The 26,227-nt window shown below is 39.0% G+C and overlaps 1 protein-coding gene across 1 annotated transcript in view; it reads right to left on the reverse strand.

Annotated features, from left to right (window-relative positions):
* Positions 1-24,302, reverse strand: part of LOC142337957 (dynein axonemal heavy chain 5-like) — a 428,573-nt gene extending 404,271 nt beyond the window's left edge. The window contains exons 1-2 of the mRNA XM_075387590.1: positions 24,071-24,302; positions 23,233-23,516 (exon numbers count right to left, since the gene is read on the reverse strand). Coding sequence (XP_075243705.1) covers positions 23,233-23,436 — 204 coding nt within the window. The 5' untranslated portion in view covers positions 23,437-23,516; positions 24,071-24,302. The remainder of the gene's footprint in view (positions 1-23,232; positions 23,517-24,070) is intronic.
* Positions 24,303-26,227: the final 1,925 nt, after the last annotated feature.

A 26,227-nucleotide genomic window follows, 5' to 3' on the forward strand; every position in this document is an offset into this window, starting at 1 on the left:
ATGCGATCGGTCATTCTGAAGTTCATCGGCCCTTGTCCACTCGAACCCGCATCTCCTCTTAGTAAGCGCTCCCAACAATTGAATCTACTCCTTCTGGCTCTCGGACTTGTCTGAGTACCAGCCGTATTCCCTTCAATACAGGCTTTGTTCATTATAACTCGACAGAGTCCTGTGTACATCATCCAGAGTGCAATCACTAAGACTGCAGCTAACACAAACCATACAAACCAGCTGACAGGTCCACTGTGGTAAGCCCGCCAGTGAAATGGTGCATGCTGATTGATAATTCCTTGTGCAAAAGGTTTCGCGATGGTTTTCATTGCTTCTTCATCTACGGTTCCTTCGGGTAGATCAACCAAATTCAACCGTAAAGTCTCCAACATCTGACTGTGAGCTTCCTCGCGAAACACATCTGGGATTTTCATTCCAGCTAGTTGTGTCTCCATTTCGTGCAATTCACCGAACAAAGTCCGCAGTAAGGGGTGTTGTTGAATCCTTACAACGAGTCCGGTCTCGTACTGGCAAGTTCTTGGGTCCGGATACAATACCAAACTACCACTGGGGTCCTCTATGCGTCCTTTGCAGGGTGGTCGAATTAGGCAACTTTTGCAGCCGCTGATCCACTCTCCAGTATCGAAGGCTTGCGAACTGTAGTTGAGCAGTCTGTAGTCGCTGGATCGCGAGTAAACCAAGTAGGTTGAGTCGTCCAAGTATTCCGCGTAAGGTTCTTCCGGTAAGGCTACCACCTGCTGTGCACAAAGTTTTAGAACTGATGTCTGCAAGTCAAAAAACAGACTAGAAAGGCACGTAGATTCTCCACTTCGTGACATTGAAAAAGGTTTTAGACACAGTTTAAGACGATTACTGCCGCTACAATGTGAAATGAGTTTCTCCTCCGTAACTTCGGCAAAATTATCTTTTCTTTCGGATATCAATAAGTAGCTTCTCGAGAAACTGTATCGTGTCGCTGTTGACCCGTCTTCAATTGGTTGAGGTACTGGGACTGCGCGATAAACTTTATGAAATCCGTTAGTGTGGTGCACAGGCACGTTTATCAGGACGTTTACGGCTGTTTCTGTAAGTACTGTTGACTCTACTAGTTCAAAGCCGTAATACGTCATTAAATCAGAACGGGGTATAGCTTCCTGCATCCTGTCAAGTTTGAGTCCGTTAAGGACTTGTCGTAAAACCTTTGGAGGTACAAGTGTTGCTGGAATATAGCCCCGAGCTAAACTACTCAACGCGTCATCTAAGATGTAGCCAAAATTGTGAAGTCCGACTTTGAATGCCGCCAATTCTGCTCTCAAAGCAAGCATAGTTTGGGTGAAGTTCGTTATTCCTACATTAAACTGAGCAGCAACCACTGCTGAGCTCTGTCTGTTGTTGTAGCAGGCCCCCCAATGTGTTACTCCAATGTCGGTATTATTGATAAGCTCTCCCAAAACGTTCCTAATCTTATGGAAGTTGTCATTAGAATTATGACTGATCATCTTCAATTGCCCTTGAGTTTTGTTTAACGAGTGGCCCAGCAGGTGGATTCGTTCCCCTGATTCAAGAGTGATCGTTCGCACCGCTCCGTCCAGATATTCTGTCTCTTTACCAAGTCTATCCAAGTCTGCACCACCACACAACCCGAAAAAAGAGAAGTAATGACAAAAACCAGCTTTTAGGACTGGCGCAAGGACAATAGCGGCAGCTATTCCACCTAGCAGCGGTTTGACGAATCGCTTTGACCTCGACAAGCCTGCTTCTGTTCCATTCAAGTAAGTTGCAGCCCTTTCCCGCATTTCGGTAAGAACAATATCAATTTCTAGCATTTCATATTCCAATCCCTTCAGTGCAAGATATGTCGTATTCATCAAAACTTCAGTGGTAAAAGTGTTTTTGCAAAACCGTCCATGATGCTTCCTCCATCGCATTGCAAATTCGTATTGAAATTCCTGGAAAGCAATGTCCAGAGATGTCAAGTTGAGGGCAGGTAGGACTGGTAGTGGCACTGATACCCAAGTTGATTCCAGCGCACTCGCAATGATGACAGGGGTTTCCGTTGTGAAGACTGCACCAGCTGTATGGTTAGTAGTTAAACAGATAGCACCTCTCAGCATGGGAAATAGGAAGAGTAGCCTCAGAGTCAGGAATCTGCCCGTTGTTCCTGTCATGACCGTTTTGACTCTAAAAGTAACAAAACGTTAAATTAAGTCATTAAAATCCGACCAAAGCCTATATTTTTCCGCATACAGAGAACCGATTAGTTTAAGGCAATATTAATTAATAATTGAGATTCATAAAAAGCAAGGGAGAAGGATCCGGGTAACAAGTTTAAGTAAACGAGGAAAAAGTGTTTATTCATCGATTCCCAGTCGTATGACCGGTGCTCGGATCCTTGCTGAGCGGCGTAGCTCAACGGGTTCTTCCACTGGATTTTGGTTATTCGCTCGTGTTGCTTGTTCAACTTCCGCGTCTGGTGATCTACTCTCCCCGACGCTGTGAGATTCCAACTGCCTTTGAACCAGTTGTCTTTGGTATTCCGGATCATTTTCACGGCTATTGGAATCCGGGGCGGCCTGACCGCCCAATTGATCAGCTGACTGCTCGACTATCGGATTATTGATTACTCCATCTTCCTGTCCCACGGCAGGCTGCGGGACTTGAATCCGATTTCTTGGCACCAATATCGCCGGCCGGGGAGTTGGGTCTGGATCCAATTGCTCCCACTCGTCAATTTCCAGTGGTTCCTCGTAAAAATTCGTCGAACGAAACGGTGTGGCTCTGCACTCGCTCGTTTCCGGTTCCTCTTCCACGAATGGTTTGAGGAGATTGTAGTGGAGGATTCGCCATTTATCACGCCTTTGGGGTTTACTAACTTTGTAATTAACTTCCGAAGTTCTCTCAAGGACAATGTACGGTCCCTCCCATGGAAGAAAGAATTTTTTTGATTTAGCTTTATGTTTTGAGAAAACCCAAACTTTGTCATCGACTTCGTATGGTTTTCCAAAAACTTTCTTATGAAATTGATCTTTCTGTCGGTTTTGATTTACTCCCAAAAGTTCCCGTGCATGAGAATGGGCCTCCCTGAATTGCCTATCGAGCCAGTCAACAAACTCGTTCTGGGTCCGTTCTTGATCGTGGGGCTTCGGGTAGAACAGATCAATAGGATATTGGCACTCCTGTCCATAGACGAGACTAAACGGAGTGGCTCCTGTTGTCCTATGAATAGTCGTATTATAGACGAAATTGACATAAGGCAGCATTGTGTCCCAATCTCGAGGGTTTTCAGCGCAGTATTTTGAGAGAACATCGGCAATTACACGGTTATGTCGTTCCACTTGACCATTTCCCTGAGGATGATACGGAGATGTTCTCGTTTTGTCCATTTTAAGTAATTTACAGAGTTCTTTAATCAAGTCACTTCCAAAGTTTTTTCCTTGGTCAGTGTGAAGTACATCGGGCACACCAAAATGAAGGACCCAGCATTCTACAATTTCTTTTGCCACATCTTTTGCTTCGGTTACAACAAGTGGAACACTGATGGCATATTTTGTGAACAAATCCGTCATAACAAGAATGTACTTCGCTCTTGACCGTGCGGCTAGTGTAACTGGTCCTAGTATATCAGCAGCAACCGTGTGAAAGCGAATACCAACTTTGAAGGGACTTAATTCTGCGGTACGTTGCCTCCCTGCCGTGGTCCGAGCTGCACATGGAAGACACCAAGAAAGTTTTTTCTCTATGTCACGCCTCATGAAGGGCCACCAGAACCTCTGCCTGATTCGCAACAGTGTTTTTTCTACTTTGAAATGACCTCCACTCACGGGGGAAGTGTGAAGCTGATCCAAAATTTCTTTTCTACAAGAAACAGGTACAATCAGCTGCAAATGGGGTTCGTTCTTCTCTGGTTGAAACCATTTCCTGTACAAAACTCGATTCTTAAGAACAAGCTCTGACCACCTTGACCAGTAGGCTACTACTTCAGGTCCATGCTGAACTGCCTGTTCTTTTGGAATTAGGTTAGGGCCCAGAGGCGAGCAGCTACTTTCTGATCCTGTTGGTGCCCAGTACAAAATACGGCTGATTGCCTCATCTTCCTGCTGCAATCGTTCTATGTCTGAGTCTGTGCGAGTCCATGTTATGGCGACTCCCTCTTCGTTTTCGTCATCAATGGTTTCTGTAATAGCGTCAACCATAGCACAACGTTCACGTACCCTTTTTAGGGCTTCCTCGATTTCTTGAGGTTCGGGACACTGCCCCGTTACCTGTTCTTTTTCGCCCGGCTCCCATTCAGGCTCTTCTTCCGTCATCCGAGACAACCCATCCGAATTGGCATGTTTGTTGCCCGCGCGATGAACAATTTCGTAATTGAACTCTTGCAAATGTTGGAGCATTCTGAACGTCATGCCGTCTGCATTTTGCCTGAATAGCCATTTTAAGCTGGCGTGATCTGTACGTATGACAAAACTGAGTCCCCATATATAATGTTTGAACCATTTCAAAGCCTGAACTACCGCCAGGGCTTCCCGCTTCGTTGTAGAGTACATAGTTTCGGTCTTACTCAGGCTCCTACTTGCAAATACTATAGGATGTTCCACGCCATCAATGAAATTTGAAAGTACTGCACCCAGACTGACGTTGCTTGCATCTGTGTCAATGATAAAGGGGCAGTCATACCGAGGAAACTGTAGGACAGGTGCTGTAGCTAGTTCGAGCCGCAGTCGATCGAATGCCATTTGACAACTGGGATTCCACTCAAATCGAGCGTTTTTCTTTGTTAGTTCATGTAAGGGACGAGCAATTTGTGCAAAGTCCTTCACAAAGCGCCGATAGTAATTGCAAAATCCAACGAATGACCGTACTTGTTTAACGGTTTTTGGCTCTGGCCATTCTCTTACAGCAGCAACTTTTTGAGGGTCTGGTCGAGCTCCATCTTTATCGATAACATGACTAAGGTATACAACTTTTTGCTGAAGAAGTCTGCATTTCTTGGGCTTAAGTTTCAAGTTTGCTGCTCGCAACAGTTTGAATATAACTTCAATGTGTTTGAAGTGTTCTTCCTCGGTCGAATCGTACGCCAAAACATCATCAAGAAAGATTAGAACCCACTTCCAGAGGTGATCTTTGAAAAGATTGTTCATAAGCCTTTGAAAGGTCCCGGGGGCATTAGATAGACCAAAAGGCATTTTAATGTATTCATACAGTCCACCATCAGGTGTGACGAAAGCTGTTTTCTGTCTATCCTCTGGTGCAACCGGTACCTGCCAGTAGCCACTTGCTAAATCGAGAGAAGAAAAAAATTTTGCTCCCCTCAAAGCATCGAAACTCTGATCTATTTTTGGTATAGGAAAGGCGTCCTTCACCGTAACATCGTTAAGGTCGCGGTAGTCCACGCAGAACCTCCAACTACCATCTTTTTTCTTCTGAAGCACAATAGGAGCGCTGTAGGGACTCGATGAAGGCTGAATGACTCCCTTCTCCAGCATGCTCTTCAGTTCTTCTTGGATAATAGGTATCTTGGCCGGTGAAATACGATGCGGAGCTTTTTTGATGGGTGGAGTATCACCTGTGTCAATTTGATGCTGAACAATGTCGGTGCATCCAAGTTCATTGTTTTTGAACGCAAATACATCCCGATATTCTCGCACTAGCGTTCTCAGCCGATCGAGAGCAATACCAGAAACGCCCGGTGCAGATAATTCCAAAATTTGATCAACTTCCTGGTCTAGAGTGGGATGATCTTGGGCTTTATAGACAGTGTGAGCAACCCAATTCAAAACCTCGTCATCAGTGTCTGTCCATCCCTCATCTTCGGTTTCACTTAGATAATTGCTTTCTGAATATTTGACCTGTGTTTCTCTAGAGAGTTGCGCTGCCATGAGATAGTCAGTTTCTTTGGGACTAGCGCCAGTAACTGCCTGCAGCTGATGATCGCTGACAAACTTTGTATCCTGCATTGACGGGTCAATTTCAGTTTCGCGACAGTAACGGTAGCTGCCAACTGCAGCCAGAGAAACCATGCGCATTACCACCGCCGAACTTTCTTTGCTGCCTGTCCACATTTCGTTTGATCTAAAGTCAATTGTACAACCATGGCGTTTCATTTCCTTGAGGCCAAGTATCATCTGAGGCTTCAAGTTCTGCAACACTAGAACGTGTATTTCCTCACAAATAGAACCCAACTTTAACTCCAATACTGCGCGACCAAGAACATTTATGGTCTTTCCATCAGCTGACTCTAAGCGGCCTTTATATGGCAAAATTCTCGCAAAGCGATCCAAGCTGAAGAGTTTTTCTGCTTGTATTAGATTTGTTGATGCCCCCGTATCAATCAATATTTCCGTTATCGAGTCGTTCACTATTCCATCAACTACGGCTGCTTCGGAACCCTCATCAAAATCCGACGATTCAAACTTTTTCTCGTCTTCTATGGCGGTTGTATTTGTTGCTACGTGCTGTTGTTTGGCCTTTTCGTCGCAAAATTTAACTTTTCTTGCGTCAAAATTTGCATTATCATTGTCTTTTAGTCTATTTGCTTTGAATTCGGCCGGGATAAAGCCTTCTTTACGAAAAACTGTGGCCCTCCCGGCCTCTAGTAGTTTAAAGGACCGGTCTGTTGTTGGGTTTGGCGCTCCGGGCAATCCTTAACAAAATGACCTTCCTGACCACATTGGAAACACTGCCTTCCTGCAACTGCTAATCGTCTGCCGAGGCTGTTTTGTTGCGCTGGTACACCGCTGTACTGCGCATTGTTTGGTTTTGGACTGATGAATTGTTGACCGTAACGGCTATCAGGCGGATAAGGATTGTACAGACGTTTCTCGTCGCTTTCCTGTTTTGGTTTATTGTCACTATGTGGGACCTCGTATTGCTTCGGAATTACTGACGTCACAAATTTGCTCATCATATTTGACATATTCTTCATAAACTCGGCCTGACTGTTTACTAGTTGATCAATCTTAGCGTTGACAGACCCCGAAAGATCCGTAGAATTCTCAGCAGTTGCGAACACTCTGGATGCATTGCCTCTCTGCATCAATTCATTACTCTGAGCATTCCCCTGAATCTCAACGGGGTTTTCAACAACTGATCTTAAGGACGCTAACCTTCGTCGCTGTCGCATACGAGAATTACGTGCTACAGCATCAAGGCTCAGTGCCCTATTTATAGCAGCCGAGAAGTTTTGGGGATCTTCTCTAAGTAAAAGTTCTTGGATTTCAGCGTCGTAGAGTCCATCAATAAACTGTTCACGGTTCATATCGTCACGGGTTGCAGCATTCATGTTATGGTTCGCTACCTCTCCGATCGACCGTATTCTCCTGGAAAATTCCTGAATTCCCTCCTTTTCACCTTGAATAAGGTTTTTGAACTCAGCTCGAGCAGTTCGTTGGTTTCGGAATGGCATCATTCGAGGGTCTAAGTACTCAAACATCCTCTCCAGAGTAGGTGCCGGATGTCCATCTTCCTGTTCTCGAAAGTGGTTGGGCATTGCAGTGTATTCGTCAAGAGCCCAGCCTGTGAGGCAGGTTGGGACACAAGCCATTGCTTGTTCTTCATCCCAACGATTCGACTCAACAATGCATACAAAATGTTTTTTCCAATCCACCCAAGTTTTGTATATCGGATTAGGGAAACGATCGGGTTGGCGTGCACCTCGCCCATACAGTCCTTGACCATTCAGTGCGTCCGCAGCTTGAATGGCTGCTTCGGCAATTCGTTGTATATCTTCAGCTTGCAACGCCATTTTCGTTATGTAATTGTTTAACCACTTCAACTAGAGTGCTCTTCTAAACTTTGCGAACCCACTTCTTGTCTTACTTCGCGATCTCTCCGGAGTCTGAGTAGTTCTCTCAATCTATCAGCCCGACTTCTGGTTTGAGTTAATTGATTTGTACTCGGGAATTCGGGAACGTGTTCTTCGCTTCTTTGGGCGAGTATTGAATCCAGTTTTGAGGAAGTATGTTGTACACACCTTGGATTGAGACCCAACTTCGTAAAAACTAATCTATTTTAATCTGTCAGAGAGCCCACCCAGGAGCGCCACTGTAGAATTTTGTATTTTTATCGTTAGAAGGCTTCTAGCTGGGGACTGACTAGCGCCCAAAACTCTATCAAATTTGAAAGGTTCTTCGAAGAAAAGTGAGTCCGTCTTACAATTAAGTATAGAGTTTTGTCCCCTGTGCTCTCTCAAAGCTGTATATAAAAAAAAATATTTGCTGCGCACAATAATTAATTTCCTTTCCAATAATAAAAATAATAATTCGTCGAAATGTAGTTACTAAAACAACCAAGTATATCTCGGTTCTTTGCCTCGTTGAAATGAAGCTAAGAGTTATGCCCAGAATAAATAATTACGGAGTAGAGAATTAATGAACACAATCAAATATTCTCCTGTTATTCAAATTTAAGAATCATAAACAACTTACAACAGTTGGAAGAATCCCGATTCCACTAAGTCAGAGTAATTTAAGCTAATCCGAAAGATCGATTAATCGCTCTTTTCAACACTTTTTTTCTTCTAGGAAAGTTGAACTCACGCGTCAACTTCGTCTCTCAAACTATAACCAACTTAATTAACGAACTACTGCTTTTCAGATTCGCAAATCTCTCTCTGGTCGTTTTTCTTGTGCCTAAGGGTACTCAACCTTATCAGTTTTTTATCAGCAAAACGTAACGTGTCGTTCCTTTTAGAACATTCTGACCTAACGTGTAAGTGTTATGGTTGGCGTGGAAGGTCAGTCACAAGATGCCACTTATCTTATGTTGATGTTTGTTCGAGATGACCGGAGCTGCGTGTTTAACTCGGTTTGATAATTTCAGAATATGGCACAATCCATGTTTCATGCTGAGCAATACGTGTGCAATTTTTTCGCACACTTGCTTTTTCCCTCCTAAGTAACGAATACGCATCCAATTTAACCTATGATACCTTTGTTTCCCATTTAGGCTGGAGTAATGTCCCGTTCTAAATAAAACTTTAACCATTTCCCTAGAGTCATCAAAAAAAGAGAAAAATAAAACTTAGCTCTTTCTGTCCCTTATTCCTTTGAGGAATGGTTTCAGTGCGAATACTTTGGGATTGCAAGGTAATTTATCCCATATTTCCACTCTGAACGAGGCCTTGGTAAAATGTTTTGACTCTGGAAAAGTGTCGCTTCTTTCAAAGGAGTATAAGAAATTGGCCTTTGATCTGTTTTCTATGTTTTACTTTAAAGGCCAAAAGAACGGTTTCGGGTACAGGAAAAAGCCCGTTGTTTTTCTCAATGTGTAAGAAATTGTCCCGGGAGTGATCAGTTAAAATTTCATGGTGATCGGACTTGGGGAAGTAGGGTTTTCAGGACTTGCGGGGGGGTGGTGAAAATGCGGACGCCTGGATTTGGGACAATTAGGGGCCCTGAAGCAGTATCATAGAGTGGCAAATCAATATTTCATGCTCTGATAACTCAGTCAATGTGCGCACGCCATTTCTTGTTTGCCAATGATCTTATGCAAATACTAGCAAATCACCAACTAGCAAATTCATTAAACCTTAATTCTTACTAGCTTTGATTTACCTACTAACTTAGAGCGCCAATGGATTTCCAATTGTATCAGTCTATTCTCAATTTTCATCGTCGTGGGACAATTCCACAAGATATAAGTATTAATCGACAGAAAAGGCACCGTTTTAAACAATTATGTAGTCGCTATACCAAACCCAAACTAACTCTTTTTAATAAAAAGACCGGACTTAAAGTATTGCACTCAAGGAGTGCAAAATTTATTATACAAAAATTACATCGGGACCACGAGCATATTAAAGCAGTTGAGCTCGAACGGCTTGTTAAACAATCTTATGATGTCCAGAGAGCCCAGCCTATCGTTCGAGAAGTAGTACGTAACTGTGGTTATTGCAATGAAAAAATTACTCATCGCCGTTTTACCGGTCCCTTAGTTCATGCTTCTCGCATTACACTGGATAGAATTTGTTATGAATTAGGCCTAGTTATTAACGAAAGGCCGTTACTAGAAAAAAATTGCTTCAAGAACGCCCCTTCGTTAGATCCTACTTCTTTTATCCCTAAAACCGTGGACACTATTGATCCCGATTACAATTGCGTGTGCGCTGCTCTTAGCACAATTCTGACCGGAAACCCTAATCAAGGCGGAAAAATTGAAGAAGTAATTCGTTCTTTACGAAAAGAAGGCCCGGACCGCCACTTATTAAATCTGATGGGCGCTGCCCCTCTTATTAATGGCCCCGATGATCTTAATTTCGTTACAACAACAGATTTGAGAATGCTAGCCCGAACCTTTAGAACTAATATTTATATGTTTTATGAGACCGATGAGTTCGAGCAAGCCCACTGGGATTGCTATACTGGAAATAAGATGGGCCCAAATAGAGGAGGAATTTACTTAAAGGCCGGCATGAGCGGTGGAACAATGCATTGTTTTATTGTTACTCGTGTTAAGCAAAAAAAATTAGGGGTAAGTTGTTCAATTTAGATGACATAATTTATTAACCCGGACTAGCACACACATGACAGATATCTAAGTTAAATTAAAGTTCGCTTTTACACTGCATACGGACGCTCGATTTGCACTTTCTTCTTTACCTCCAATAGCGCTTGTTGCTCGGCTTTTTCGTCGTCGGACAAGTCGCTATCGCATGCTCGTTGATGCTGTTGTTCGTGTTGCTGTTGTTGTTGAACGTTTGGTGGCTGTTGTTGCTTGCTTGATTGCTGTGATTGCTCGTCTGATTTCGCTGCGAGGGTCTTCTTTCCATTGTTAGACTTGCCGCTTTTTGTTCGCCTCTTTGCCTTCGTTTTGGAGTTTCGAATATGCTCTGCCCGTGGCGTTTTGCCAGCCACTGGAGGTAGTTTTATCGGGGCCTTTCCATGTCGCGCTTTAACAATTTTGCCGTCCATACTGCGAGTAAGTTAAATTTTAAAGCCTGGCGAACAAGGGTAATATGGAGCAAGGCCAATAATAGCAATTAGCTATGTTCAGTTTTTAATGACCAAAAAAAGGGCACCAAATTGATTTCCTTCGATTGGAGTTTCAGCAGGCTAAGTTTTAAAGTGAATGACCCCGAGGATTTCCAACTCGAATAAACTTGGTCTTATTTGCCTTGCTCTAATTTGCGCCACAATTTTGTGTGCCTCTTATCAGGTGTTATTTGCCGTGCAAAACTCCACTTTTGGTATTGTTGGTCATTTGTGTGCTAATTCGGTCTTATCTTTGTTAGAACAAGATATTTGAGTCCTAAGTGTTTGTTTCATTAGCCCTAATGTTAAGACGCATATTTGTATTTGAGACCTGTCAAAATTAGGGCCTATTTATTTTACCCGCAAAAGTTCGGTGTGAAAGATAAAGTTGCAACTAACAAAGGTGTCAATAAACTACGCAGAAACTAAATTCTACACTATTTAAGAACTAAAACAGTAAACTCAACAAAGTTCTTAGACAATTTTATGCAGCATGAGACTATGATCATGACAAACTCCGACAAGAAAAGTATGACTTCATGCTCCTCCATAATTATAACTAATCGCAACTAGTTACAATGATCATGATGATTTTGTTAATGCACGTTATACTTTTTTCAGAACTTCGAAAAACTTTTGAAATATTTTTTGAAGAGACCTGAAAGTTTCCATGAAAATACTACGGTGACATCTCGCTGATGTTCTTAAAGGTTTTCAGTCTAATGTTATCAGGCTTTTCGAAGAAAAAAGTTTATCAAATCATATATATTGAGGATTTTAGAAGCTAAATAATGAGCGATTCTTGAAGTCTTGTTTAATTAATGTTAGACCATTTCGTGTTTTTGTTGAGCAAACATTTTAAATTATATGTTCAGTGCAGATTTGAAGAACATTTGTCGACTTTGTTATATTGAAATTTCATTACAACTCAGTCCCCGCCTGTTTAACTAGTAGGTCACATTCCACATTCTTTTAAATAGATCTAAATGCGTCAAAAACTCTTTCAAAATTTTTCTGAGAATTAGATAGTCATATTAATACAGTGTTACAACAATGACCTCTACAGTTACCGAAAGGGTAAATTTGTTTTATTATGACATGATTGAAATTGCGATAAAATTGGGCATTTTTTTTAAAAGGAGAAATAAATTTTCCTCTTAGGCTACTTTGAGGATAGTAATGATTATGTTCATTTTAAAAATGATTTGCCTGTTTTCAAAGGACGCATAATCACTGCAGTTGGCAAATAAAGTTTTAACATAGACAATTCATCACCATTAGATAGAAGGGAAGAACTTGCAAAACCTATAAAAACTCAGGGATAGGGAGGGGAATCAGTTAATTGAATCTGTGGAAAACTGATACTAGATGGTCTTATACATTAAACCCTAGTGGGGCAATGGGTTCAAACTCCCTGTTTCGTTTTTAAATAATTTATCTATGATTTTTAAGATTTCCGAATTCTCTTCCTTCTTTTCTAATTCTGATATCTTGCAAAGAGATATATTTGGGAATAATTTAATCTCGAATTTGATCCGCATCGTTAGATTTTCGAGCTTTGGATTTTAAAAACCGTCTATTTTGAGTTTGCGGAGGTATAACAAACTGTTTCAAGCTAATTAATCAAGTTTTCGAAGTTCATTGTCATGTGCAGTTTTTCTGTTTTTACTTTCTCGCAGATTTTATTGTAAACTTTTTTGGTCCATAAATTTTTTTTAAAAAATAAAACAAAATTCTAACACATTCCAGCAAACTGTTTCAAACTAATGACCAAAAACTGAGTTTTGCTGTACAAGTTGTTTTAAATTAAAATAAAAAAAAACAATTTCCGCAAACGTTTTTCTGGATCGGTTCAATTCCTCATTAAGAAAATAGTTAAGGCCTCCCCATCAGATTTTTGTTAATAGACGAAAGATTTGAAAGCATTTTACGTTGCGTCTTTGTAAGCTCCGTTCTTTTGATTTTTTAATCAATTATATTCTGCCATTTTCACAAATTGAGAGATTAAATCCACAGTCTATCTGATTAAGTATTATAAGACAAAAAAATATTGTTTTCCACGCTGTGCAAAAATGTAAATTTACACTCACTGAAGGTGTTGTCATTGGAGAACTTTTTACCCCGCAAACCTTTTACTTAAACTGTACCAAAATATTATTAGTTATTGTTGTTATGTTGTTATGGATGGAGACGTTCTGAAAAGTTCTCAAGTATTCCTTGGTGGTTTCAGAGGTACCTGATTAAGACGATGAGCGTGTTGCATAGAATTTCCGACAGCCTGGCTAACTTTGCGAGAACTAGTCGCATAACTCTCCTTACGCTGACCGCCACCAAGCGAACTTCCCAGCATTTTAAGGAAAAATATTCCAACACTCTACAAATTAAATATACCGTCAAAGCTGAAATTCAGTAAAAAAAACTTATTTTGGCGTTTTTTTCAATAAATGAGAATAATTTTTTAAAATTTTTCAGAAGAATTTGTGTTTAGATTTCCAATATTTGCATTAATAGTAACATTGATGTGAATTTACGTTATTTTTAAAGTCAAACTATAACAACGAATGTAGATTTTATGAGAAAATCGATGTATTTGTTGTATCGCTTACTAACAATTTAATTCCATTATGGCAACTGTAAAAAAGCAAAACGTGGTGAATTGTCACCTCTTAAAAGCCACTTAGTTGAATTGGTTTTTATTTAATTTTTAATTAGAGTAAACATTTATTCAAACTCACCATTTTTATCACCGCCGAGCTTTGCCGTTTGCTCATTTTGGCAAGCTAATTTATCACTAAATTGTTTGTGAATAAAAACGTAACAATTGCGAGTTTTGTTTTAAAGAAAAGTTGCTAAAATTTAAACAAATTTGGCACTTTTAGCGAAGGCGAAATCTACTTTCAACTATTTGAAGACTTTTTTTTCATTCACAGTTTTGTTGCATTTATATAAATATGCATCGATATAGCATAGCGTGATCAAATATTTCAGATTTTGTAGCTGAAATCTAACTAAAAAGAAACAAATACAAAATATGCGCGCATTCAGCGTTGCGTTTCTACGTTTTAGACGTTGAAGCCCATTAAAGTTTAATTATGTGCACAGGTGTATTGAAAATTGGTCTAATGCTTAGAGAAATCATTTCAAATTATAATTTTGCTTTCCGCTATAACTCAAAAACACGAAACAAAATTTCGTTATTTTGATTGATTGAGGATAGTAGATAAGTGAGAAATATTTTAACAGAAAATCTAAATCTAACACATCCGATGGAAAAAATGACGTTTTTTGTTTTCTTTTCTGAATAATTGAATTAACTTTTGTTCTTACCGAAGCGGTGGCACTGTGCAAAGCAGCGTGCAGCCTTTGAGAAGGTCTAGTTTGGGTTCTAAAGACAGCATAATTTCAAACATACTCCCCCAAACACCCCAAACACCCCAAGCAAACCCCTCTACTTTATTCCTCACTACCTACCAATATATCTTTTTCGTTTGCGCTCCTGCTTAGTGGGTGCATATCATTTGCACCCGCCAGACGCACGTGCCATATGTTTACATTATAATTTACCATGTAATGGCACGTGATCTGTAACTGGGGGTGCGTACTGGGTGGGGGGGGGGGGTGGTCTATTTGGGAGTCTAGTTGGGCTGGGGTCGGAGGAGTGTGGGTAAAATTATAGTGTGCCTTGCTGCGGCACTGGCTAATTTTGTCTGGATTAGCGACGGCACAGTTGATGACGATGAACTGGTTGTTCTGTTCCGTCTCAAGACTGGACTGGTATTGTTTATCGACAACTGCTTCACTAGCTGTTTAGATGACGTCATAATTATAGAAATTGATATAGAAAGCGTAAATAATAAAATGACTCGATTTGATAAGTTATTTGATCCGTGAAACGGGAGTTCTAGGATGGTCTAATCAGAGGTCATTTACGTGTTGGATCGCAAAGTGGGTTATTTATGACAAGGAAAAAAATATATGCAGGTAAATCGAAGTTTGCGAATGCATTGAAATGTAACAAAATTAAAATTTGGGGAAAAAATATTGATCAGAAACGATAAATGCAAAAAAAAAGCTTGATAAATCAGCCGTCAAATAGCTGTATTTCTGTTGTGCTTTGATTTTAAGTAAAAAAAAATAAATGCCAAATTCTAATCGACAAAATAATACATCAGTTTATTTTTTGAATGAAACAGTTTTTGAAAAAAATATTTAAAAAAACTAGTCAAATTTAACTTGGACTGTTTACCAATACGTATACAAACAAATCCAAAATAATGCATATGGTATTAAAAGGTCAAAATTAAGACTCAAATAATGCCGCTTTGCTAGGTTATAAATGACTATTACTATAATATTACAATAACTTGATAATCTGACCAGCTCTTAACTGCTCTCTCCACGTGAAATACGTTTTCAATTCCTCCAGGTGTATCTCTTATTTGTTTTTGTTTGGTTTTTTGTTTATTTGTTCAGTCTGCTCTTTTGAGAAGAAGCGGATTAGTGTTAAGAAAACAATCAACAGTTCTTAAAATCTACGACAGCATTTTTCTCCATTTACTGCTCATAACGAAAGCAAGAGATTATTTATACTTTTGATATCTATCCGTCATTCAAATTACGCTTTAATTGCAGTTAGTCTATAACTTTAATTGACCTTGACATGATGTTTCGGATCTTTTCCGTTTCTGCCCCCCCCCCCCCCCCCAACTTAGTGGATGCATATTATTTGCACCCCCGAGACGCACGAGCCATATTTTTACATAATGATTTAGTGTGTAATGACACGTGCTCTCGAACTGGCGGGAGCATAACATACTGGGGGGGGGGGGGGCACAAACGGAAAGAATCCGATATCTCAAACTAAGTGAAATGTTCTCAACCTGTCTTATACAATGAACACCCGAGATACCATTGAAAGGAAATTCAAAATAGAAATGAGATTTACAAAAAACATGACGAGGCGTTTGGTTTGTCGTGTACAAGGATGAAAGGACAATGAGGGCTTTGAGCTTTCAAAATTGGACGGTCTGGAAACCAGAATGAACGCACTTAAGTCTGGACAGGCAAATTTCAACGTACGAAAGTGTTGAACATAGGGACGACTGAGTGTACAAGAAACTTCTGAGATAAAAGAGAGCGACAACTATTGAACGCATCGAACCCATCATTGATTCAACACTCATCTCAGAGTGATCATCTAAGGAAAGGATTTCATTTCACTTGCGGGTTGTTCTTTAGAAAGATCCGGTACATTTAATTTCGTTGATTCATTATGCGGTTCCTCACATCATTATTTGGGGGTCTTTGCCATTATAGCCCCCCCAATGAAACTATAGCCCCCAATTCTGGTATAAAGACCATGCGGGGGGGGGGGGGCTATGCATTATCTGACCGTTAAGCTGGGGGGGGGGGGTTATAATAGGAACGGCTGCATTATTCTTTGAAGCCTCCCCTGAAAAAATTATTTATCGCTATACATCATGGTATAAAAAGGATAACGGTGTTGAGCGATAAAGCTCTATATCATGGTACAAACAGGTGGACTATGCTGGACAAGATACTTTTGTATGTTTTCCGTTTGTGCCCCCCAGTATGCTTTGCAATTCTCAATTAAAGAGCTCGTGCCATTACATAGTAAATCATTATGTAAAATATTGCAGGGTGTCTGGGGGTTACAATTATTATGCGCCAACAAAGCTGGGGGACACAAACGGAAAATACCTGACAGAGAACCCGCTCACATTAATTGCCGGTAAACAGGGATATTATTCTTTAAGTTTACCTATAAAGTTGAAGTTATCAAACCAGCTCATGCTTCTCTTTATCTTGGAGAACAAAGTTATTCAAACCCAAACTTTGAAAACCACCTGAACTCAGTTTTGAGCAAAATGGCTAAAGCAATTCGTTCTTTGTATCTTGTAAGAAAACAAGTGCGGGATTTTTTCCGTTTGTGCCCCCCCATACGCTATGCGCCCCCCAGTTACAGAGCATGTGCCATTAACTAGTAAATAATTATGTAAAAATACGGCACTTGCGTCAGGGGGTGCAAATAATATGCGCCCGCTAAGATGGTGGGGCAAAAGCGGAAGGACCCCAAATTCCTTTACAAGAGTTAATGTTTTCATGTCAGTTCTAATCTCATCTTTCTTTCAGTGGAATATTCCTTCAAACTCCTACAATAAAAAGCATAAACCGCATAGATAGCCAAATCTACTGGGGAATAAATGTTCGTTATATTCGACAAAAATTTTACCCTTCCACTGATCTTCTCATTAAGGATCGTATCTTGCTAGCCGAATTGTTTATATCAAAAGTTGGATCTTTTCCGTTTGTGCCCCCAGTATGTTATGTGCCCCCCAGTTACAGAACACTTGCCATTACCTGGTAAATCATTATGTAAAATATTACACGTGCGTCTTGGGGGGTGCAAATAATATGCGCCCACTAAGCTGGGGGGCACAAACGGAAAAGATCCAATGTTTCGAACTAATTTTGAAATGTTCTCAACCTGTCTTATACAATGAACACCCGAGATACTATTGAAATGAAATTCAAAATAGAAATGAGATTTAAAAAACATAACCAGGCGTTTGGTTTGTCGTGTGTCAAACCAAATGTCCAGCCTGTATGAGAGGACAATGAGGGCGTTGCGCTTTCAAAATTGGACGGTTTGGAAACAATAGGGAACAAACTAAAGTCTGAGCACGCAAACTTGAACGCACGAAAGAGTTGAACATCGGGACCATTGAGTGCGCAAAACTTTTGAATTGAGAGAGCGACAACTGTAGAATGATTCAACCCTCATATCAAAGTATTCACTTCATAAAAAATTTCATTTCACTTGAGGGTTGTTATGAGAAAGATCCGGTGGTTTACGTTTAATTTCCACGATACATTATGCGGTTCCTCACATCATTATTCGGGGGTCTTTGCCATTATAGCCCCCCATAAAACTATAGCCCCCAATTCTGGTATGAAGACCCTTCGGGGGGGGGGCGTGGCTATGCATTATCTGCCCGTTAAGCTGTGGGGGTTATAATGGGAACGGCTGCATTATTCATTGAAGCCTCCCCTAAAAAAATTATTTATAGCTCTACATCATGGTTTAAAAAGGATAACGGTGTTGAGCGATAAAGCTCTACATCATGGTACAAACAGGTGGACTATGCTGGAGAAGATACTTTCGTATGTTTTCCGTTTGTGCCCCCCAGTATGCTTTGCAATTCTCAATTAAAGAGCTCGTGCCATTACATAGTAAATCATTATGTAAAATATTGCAGGGTGTCTGGGGGTTACAATTATTATGCGCCAACAAAGCTGGGGGACACAAACGGAAAATACCTGACAGAGAACCCGCTCACATTAATTGCCGGTAACAGGGATATTATTCTTTAAGTTTACCTATAAAGTTGAAGTTATCAAACCAGCTCATTCTTGTCTTTATCTTGGAGAACAAATTTGTTCAAAAACAAACTTTGAAAATCACGTGAACTCAGTTTTGAGCAAAATGGCTAAAGCAATTCGTTCTTTGTATCTTGTAAGAAATCAAGTTCGCAATTTTTTCCGTTTGTGCCCCCCAATACGCTATGCTCCCCCCAGTTACAGAGCATGTGCCATTAACTAGTAAATCATTAAGTAAAAATACGGCACTTGCTTCAGGGGGTGCAAATAATATGCGCCCGCTAAGATGGTGGGGCACAAACGGAAGGACCCCAAATTCCCTTACAAGAGTTAATGTTTTCATGTCAGTTCTACTCTCATCTTTATTTCAGTGGAATATTCCTTCAAACTCCTACAATAAAAAGTCTAAACCGCATAAATAGCCAAATTTACTGGGGAATAAATGTTCGTTATATTCGACAAAAATGTTAACCTTCCACTGATCTTCTCATTAAGGATCGTATCTTGCTAGCCGAACTGTTTACATCAAAAGTTGGATCTTTTCCGTTTGTGCCCCCACAGTATTTTATGTGCCCCCCAGTTACAGAACACGTGCCATTACATGGTAAATTTTTATGTAAAAAATTTTACACGTGCATATTGGGGGTGCAAATAATATGCGCCCACTAAGCTGGGGGGCACAAACGGAAAAAGATCCCAAAAGTTAGCTTAATGAAGCTGCAAACAGTTATGACAAGGGTAACCACCAGAAAATTTTAAAATGTATACTAGTCGCCTGTCATACAGAAATCTTGTCTGTATTTATATGTGATATTTCTGAGCGAAATCCGATTTAGTTTTGTCAAGAGAATTGGGTTCTTTTGCGGTGCGAAATCATTTTTCATTTTGTTCATTAGAATACTGTCATTTCAAAGACAAATTTTAGGTTGTATTCGCTCCGAGAATACAAGTATTGACTTTGAAGTATTGGTTCGCTTAGCGAAATACTAGAATTTTAGATTAGCTTTATACGGGCAAATTTGCGAAAGTTAGTTATAAAAAGATTCAAATGAAAATTAAATAAAATTGCAGAAGAATGAAATTAAGATTAAACATAAATTTGGTCAGCAATTTGATCATGCAATAAATACGTGAACAGAAACAATTTAGGAAATTTGCGGTAAAATTAAAGGAAGTATTCTACATGAACAGACTATGTCAACAAAAATAATAAGGTTTGAACAATTTAATATGATCTTCAACATGAACTGAAATAAAATTAAGATTTACAAAGCAAAAAGAACTAAATTAAGACTCGGGAATTTTTGAAAGAATGGCGCCACAAATTATCATATGGATATAATCATGTTTAATGAAGCTACAAGCAGGTAAGGCAATGGGAAACACCAGAAAAGTTCAAAATGTTTACTAGTCGCCGAAAAGCTAGAAATAACAAGAGAACAAATCAAATTATTACAAAAAGAGGGATCTATTATGTTTCCCCCAGCTTGTTGGCTTATATCTTTAACCCCCCAGGCGCATGTGCTGTTTTTTACATAGTAACGTGCTAAATAACAACATATAAATTGTAACTGGGGGCGTAAAAACACTGGAGGCCGAAATAGAATAGATCCAAAAAGAGATCGAAAATAAAGTGTCGTACAATTCTTTGATCTTGAAAAACGTTCAAAAATGAAACAAATTGCCCTCTTCAATAAAAATTTTTAACAGTAAAACTTGCTTTAAAAATATTTTAACTGAGGTTTTGTTCGATGAGCACACGAAAGTACCCGTTAAATTAAAAATAGGAGCCTTCAAATCCTATTGATACCTGTGAGAACGAACAGCCACAATTTTAAGATTAGTATATTAATAACAATACTGATACTGTGATTAATTTATTTAACATTTGAAAGCATGCGGATATCTAAACTTAGGGTCATAATCAGAACAATTTACATGTTTACTTAAAAAAAGAAAAGATCCTAAAATCCAATAAAAAAGTTGGAAAAGAATAGAACTGAGGGATTAGTCATTTAGGAAACGAAATACCGGACGCAATGCTGTTTTCTGTCTGACCTGTTTGCTTGTGTCAGCCTGTCTGAGAGCTGTGACCGCGGGAGTCTCTTTAGCAGAGGTTGACTGTCCACCTTTGCCACCTGACTTTGGCTTTTCATTGAACTTCACGTTTTTGTCTATCGTAGCAAGCGACAGAGGAGAGTTTTTCAAAAAATTTAGGGACTCAACGGAACCCCCAACAACGGAGTTAAAATCCTTTCTTGAAATATTTAATTGAAGGGTGGTCTTTAGCATTATAGCTCCATGAATTTATAGCCCCCCGTTAGGGTATGTTTACAATGATTTTGGCGCTATACATTATACCTTGTGTGGCCCCAAAGCTGAGGGGGGGGGGGGGGGGGCGTCAATCGAAGAGACCCGAGAGGGGATGTCTAAAAACAGATGTCTAGATGCCTCGACTCAATTTTTTTTAGTAAAAGAGCCAATTATACCGCCTTCTCGCGAAATTATATGCCCATTCTGTTTTATATATGCGGCTTTGAATGTTTGAATGCGGGGTGGGGGGTTGAATGTTGAATAGAAACATCCGACGTTTTTGTCTGACCCATTTCAGGGTTGTTTATTATTATTATCCGTTGAAAATAACTCTCCTCTTTTCACTCCGTCCTCCATTTTCAAAAACAGCGTCAAAAATCTACTGCCGTCGTACTCTAATACTGCTACACAGTAATATACCAGCTACTGAGTTGATACATTCACTATACCAATAATGTCCCAATTAATTCTTAATTTCACTTTTTTCTCTCCTTGTTCTTCATCAATTTTGAATGAGAGCAGTTTGTTCAGACTATAAGGTGATGAACTACTGCGGCTTGTATTGAAATACACAAAACTCTTCAAAAAGCACGTGTTCGAAATCAAACAGCTCTCAAAAATCAAAGGCGGCCAAAAATGACAGTTTGCAAAGCGGTTATGCAAACAAAGCTGTTGTTTCAGGAAATTGGTGGAAGATAATGGGGGTGTTTCCCCATTATAGCTCCCGATATGATGAACATTGTAAGAATTTTTAGTAAGCAAATAGATCTCTCCTAACATCAGTCGTGTCTAAAAAAATCACTTAACAATAGACAGCAAAACAGCATAACCAAGATTTTCTGCGCAAAAATTTTTCAAACAAAGGTGGTCCCACGAGAAAAAAGTAAGAACATAAAAAATTGGAATCTTTCTCAATATTGCCAATAATAATACAAAACGCACATTTGCTGGAGTATATATACTCGGCAAATAGCTGTTTAACGCAAATATTTGACGCACATGTATTAAGATCAGGAAAGTAAGCGAGCGGGAAAAAGTGCCATATTCTCGAATTTTGGAGTATAGGAAGCTAGTTTTAGTGTGCGAATACTAGCGACAAGTCTAATTGATTCTAATCCATTGATCTCATCACTCATTTCCGCACGTTTAATGTAGGCGGCTACCACTCTTTATTAAATTTGTTCAGAAAAGAGTTTTGTTTTAACTGAGGGATTTTTATGAAACTATTCAGTCGCATTAATTAATAACGAAAACTTGGCAATTAAAAGTCGATTAATTAGTAACCAAATTGTTACCACTGAGATGAAAAATAAATGGTAAGAAATGGTGAGAAAATTAGCGACGCGATTTGGGATTTTAGTCGCCATAATTCGCAGTGCTATGGTCACTAGAGTTCGCAGCAAGAATTAGCGATGAAGAAACGGAAATTTGGTAAGTAAACATCGAATTGTCTCTGATTTCGGCAAATTTGCTAAAATATGAAAACCAACGAAATGCTTCCCCCCAGCTTAGTGTCAGATAACCTATAGCCCCCCCCCCCAATCATTGTAAATATGCTTTAATGAGGACTATAATTTCATATGGGAAATAAAATGGAAAGACCCAAAAATTGTAGGAAAAGATTTCCACAAAATAATAATTTGGAGAATTGTTTCAAGCAAATATAGGCATGCAGTTTTCTCTCAATATTGCAATATTGTAAAACCAACTCTCTTTAATATACTGAACGTACTGGCTTAAAGATTGCTATACCGACGTAATAGATCACACCCAAGGTCTTAGGCAGAAAAAAACACTATGGTGGATAGATTTCTCAGAACTCATGTATCTAACATTGTATTATATATATATATATATATATATATATATATATATATATATATATATATATATATATATATGAATAACAATAACCTAGAAATGATTGAAAAGCAAGATTGACTGAAATTAGCTGAACATGAACTTTCCTATTTTTGCTAAAAAGTGTAAACTAATTGCTAATCACTTGACATTTTACATCAGAACATCAATATACATTAGATCTGATAATCCTTGACAACTTTTTTTCCGTTTCCAACTCGGTGTCCGGACCAATGACATTTGCTCTTACTTCTGTTTTTGGTTTTTGCGCCCCAAATCCACTGTTTGTTTCAGGCAGGGATAAAGTAGTTAAAATAAAAAAAATATTCGCCATTCAGTTTGTTTCCTTGTATTAGCATTGCTGTACCCTGTGTCGCAGCGCAACTTTTACGCTGAAATGTTAACCGAGATAGTTTTATCAAAACCTCTATCGTCGCTCAACAGTTTTCTATCATTTAGAAATTTGCTCAAATTTTTCCAAAACTTCATCAGGAAATGCGCGTCTTTAATGATAAATTTTGGTTATTTTGGGCATTCCAGCGCTTTTACGGTTTTCTAATAAAACTTCAGCGGATAGTGCTTATTTGTTAAATAATCTTGTGCTAAGTTGAGAAATGCTGACCTGATTAGCAACTATGACCTCTGTTATAATTTACCAGAAATAGTTAAAATTAAAGTTTAAAAAGTTACATGCACTGACCTGTTGCGCTTGAATGAGTGCAGTGGCAGAAGTATGAGCCTTCGTCCTAAATGTGGCCGAGGGTTTGTCAGGAGTATCCCTTCCAGCGGTCCAGGTTCGAGCCCCAGCCCCTTCGACTATTTTGACAGTGGGAATCACGGGACTAGGGGCAATGGGGCTCATTTTGACAATGTCAACTGACATTTGTGACTCGTTCTGAGCCATGATTGGTCACGATTTGAATTTATAAACAGCCAACGAGTAATCTTAATAACGCAGTTATTGGTAGATGAATTTTTTGATGACTTTTTAAGATTGATCAAGCATTTTTTTGTCCCTACTGAAATCACTTTATGACTACCCATGTCGAGGTGACAGACGAAACTGACCTCTGATCAGACCCAAGTCAAAAGCACACGGTGTGTTTCCAGACCAAAATTACAGGATCTGGAAATTAGCTCGAGTGCATAAAAGTCTGAACAATTGTCTGATTTTGGTCTGATCAGATCTCACTTCAGTCTGGAATGCTCTGATCAGAGAAAGTTTCGAGCGCAGACAAGATTTAGTTTGCACGTCAGTTTGATCAGAGGTTACTTCGGTCTGGTATCTCAACCTCGGTATAAACAAACCAAGTTAAATTCTCAAAGTACTTACTCCTCCCCCACCCCGTCCACCCACTTTTCGCCAAGCGTCTCTGCCCCCCCCCCTCTCTAGACGTAAATGACCTCCTAAAAATTATTAAGGGAGATGGAATTGATCTCATTGTTCTTAGGAAGCATGCCCAGGGAAGCAGAATAAAGGAATTTTGGCCCATTAACAGGGTCTGGCCGGTTGTTGAGATTTGCATGTCTTGATCAACCCGAGTAAGTAACAGTTCCAGAGAAAGAAAATTATTGAAGGGTTAAAACTAGTGATATTGCCAAAAAACGATTCAGGAATTTGAGCTGTCTTTCAAAAACGAAAGACCGAAAAATTAAGCAGCTATGACCACGCTTAGCATGGTTTATAGCTTCTTTACTGATTGTTTTCGATTTTTATTATTGATTTGTCTTCATTTTGTAAATATTGAATAGTTAGTTATAATAATGCGTCTAGAATAAGTATGAAGTTTAGCTTAAACGTTGCTATACGACTAAGAGAATTATTGAACAAGAGTTTTTTTACACAATGAGTGCGTTTATCTTGTACATCTAAACGTGTATGTGCATAATAGCTATTGTTTTAAAAATCTGTTCAACAAGATTGAATATGGTTGTAGACTATGTTTGAAAACAGCTAAGTTTTCATCAAAAATGTGTGAAAATTGCTTACGGTTTTCTTTCATTCCCAAGAATTTACTTGAAAAAACATGTAAATTTTGGTGCGCAAACGTTGCTTTAGGTTCTGATTATAGAAAAAATCCTGTAGTTTGATATTTGATTATCAGTGGCTTCAATAAAACCAGTGAACAATCACCTAACATGTACGAGTGAAAAAAGTACCAAAAAAATGTTTCTTGGAATCCACACCCATTAGAGATCTCCGAATCACATGTAAGTCTTCAGAGCTGCCGCTGTGAAATGAGGTGAAAATGAAATAGTTCACCGTGAGATGACGGCATTTTCAAGCACCCAAAACTAAGAAGGCGGTGAACTCAAACTAAGAAGGCGGAGTGAGTTCACCGCCTTCTTAGTTTACAATTGTAAGAAATGCGATGGAAATAGCAGTGAATTTTTTTGCTGATTTCACAGTAATTATTTGTAATTATATTTGGGGCGTATGTGAAGTTCAAATACATTGGAGATCTTTGATATCACATTAAGTACCAAGGTTTAGGCTTCACTTAAGCTCAATTTCAGTGATCATATAGACTTAAGCTCAACCAAAATTTTCGCTGATTGATATTAGCAAGTATTGCTGCAGGACATTAGCTTGATATTATTCTAAAATTGGGCTGAAATGACTCAAACTACTCTTCTGACTAAGACTAATGCAGAAAGTACCAAACGGTTTGCTAGAACAACTAATCAATTTGAAAATACATTACTTCTCAGAAAAGACTTTTTAGTAGAATTAAAATGTGAGGACGAAACAAACAAAGCTCACTTGACAAAGTTCATCAACAAAATCCAAGATATTTATGCAAAAACTGATGAATTTGTGATCATTTACAAACTGGAGTTTTTGAACTTAATTGCTTCTCCGGCAAATTTGGACAGTTCTAAATTGAGAAATAGATTGCTCGTTTTGTACAGACGATTCCAGGTTGAAAGGATTGCTAATTATAGCAGTGCAATTTGTATTGAATCACATTTTTCCTAGAGCAATCACGTTGGAATTTTGATGCTTAAATTTAGCATGTTAAGCATTATCTATCTTAAATTTATATTAATTCATGATAATTTTTCACCGATAAATAGCCCTAGATTCACCTCCTACATTGACATTTAACTTGATGAGGTCTTGATACAAACTGAGAGTTGATTTCAAATTCTAATGGCTATTAGAAAAATCTTGTTTTTTTTTCATTTAAGAAATTCAAAATTTCGGGTTGTTCTTCAAAAACTAACTCGTCTTAATTCAAACAAGTTTAAATGTTCAAGTGGTTAGGCATTATTATGGCTCTAGGGTGTTTGCCATTTGAAATAAAAGCACTCTTTTCTATCAAAAAAAAAAATTGAGCGTCCTACAATACTAGCAAAACAGAACTTAACTGAAACACTGTTTGTAAAGCAACGTTAAGGTTAAGTCAGTTTTGTAACTCTCCAATGCATTTAGAGTGCCCTGGACGAGAGAGAATGGTTATCTTGTAAGATCTTACAAGATTCTTGTAAAAGATGGTTATCTTATAAGTTCTGACAAAATTCTTACAAAATATAGTTATCTTGTAAGATCTTACAAGATGAATGGTTATCTTGTCAGATTCTTGCAAGTTCGTTCCGGTTGAGCTCCATTCTCATTGGTTCTTTTGTGCTCAATTTTTTTCATTTAAGGCATTGATGTTTTGAGAATTGGTTGCGTATTTTTGACTGATATT

The sequence above is a fragment of the Convolutriloba macropyga genome, chromosome 4 (assembly GCF_964194025.1).
Source record: "Convolutriloba macropyga chromosome 4, txConMacr16.3, whole genome shotgun sequence".
Classification (NCBI taxonomy): domain Eukaryota; kingdom Metazoa; phylum Xenacoelomorpha; order Acoela; family Convolutidae; genus Convolutriloba; species Convolutriloba macropyga.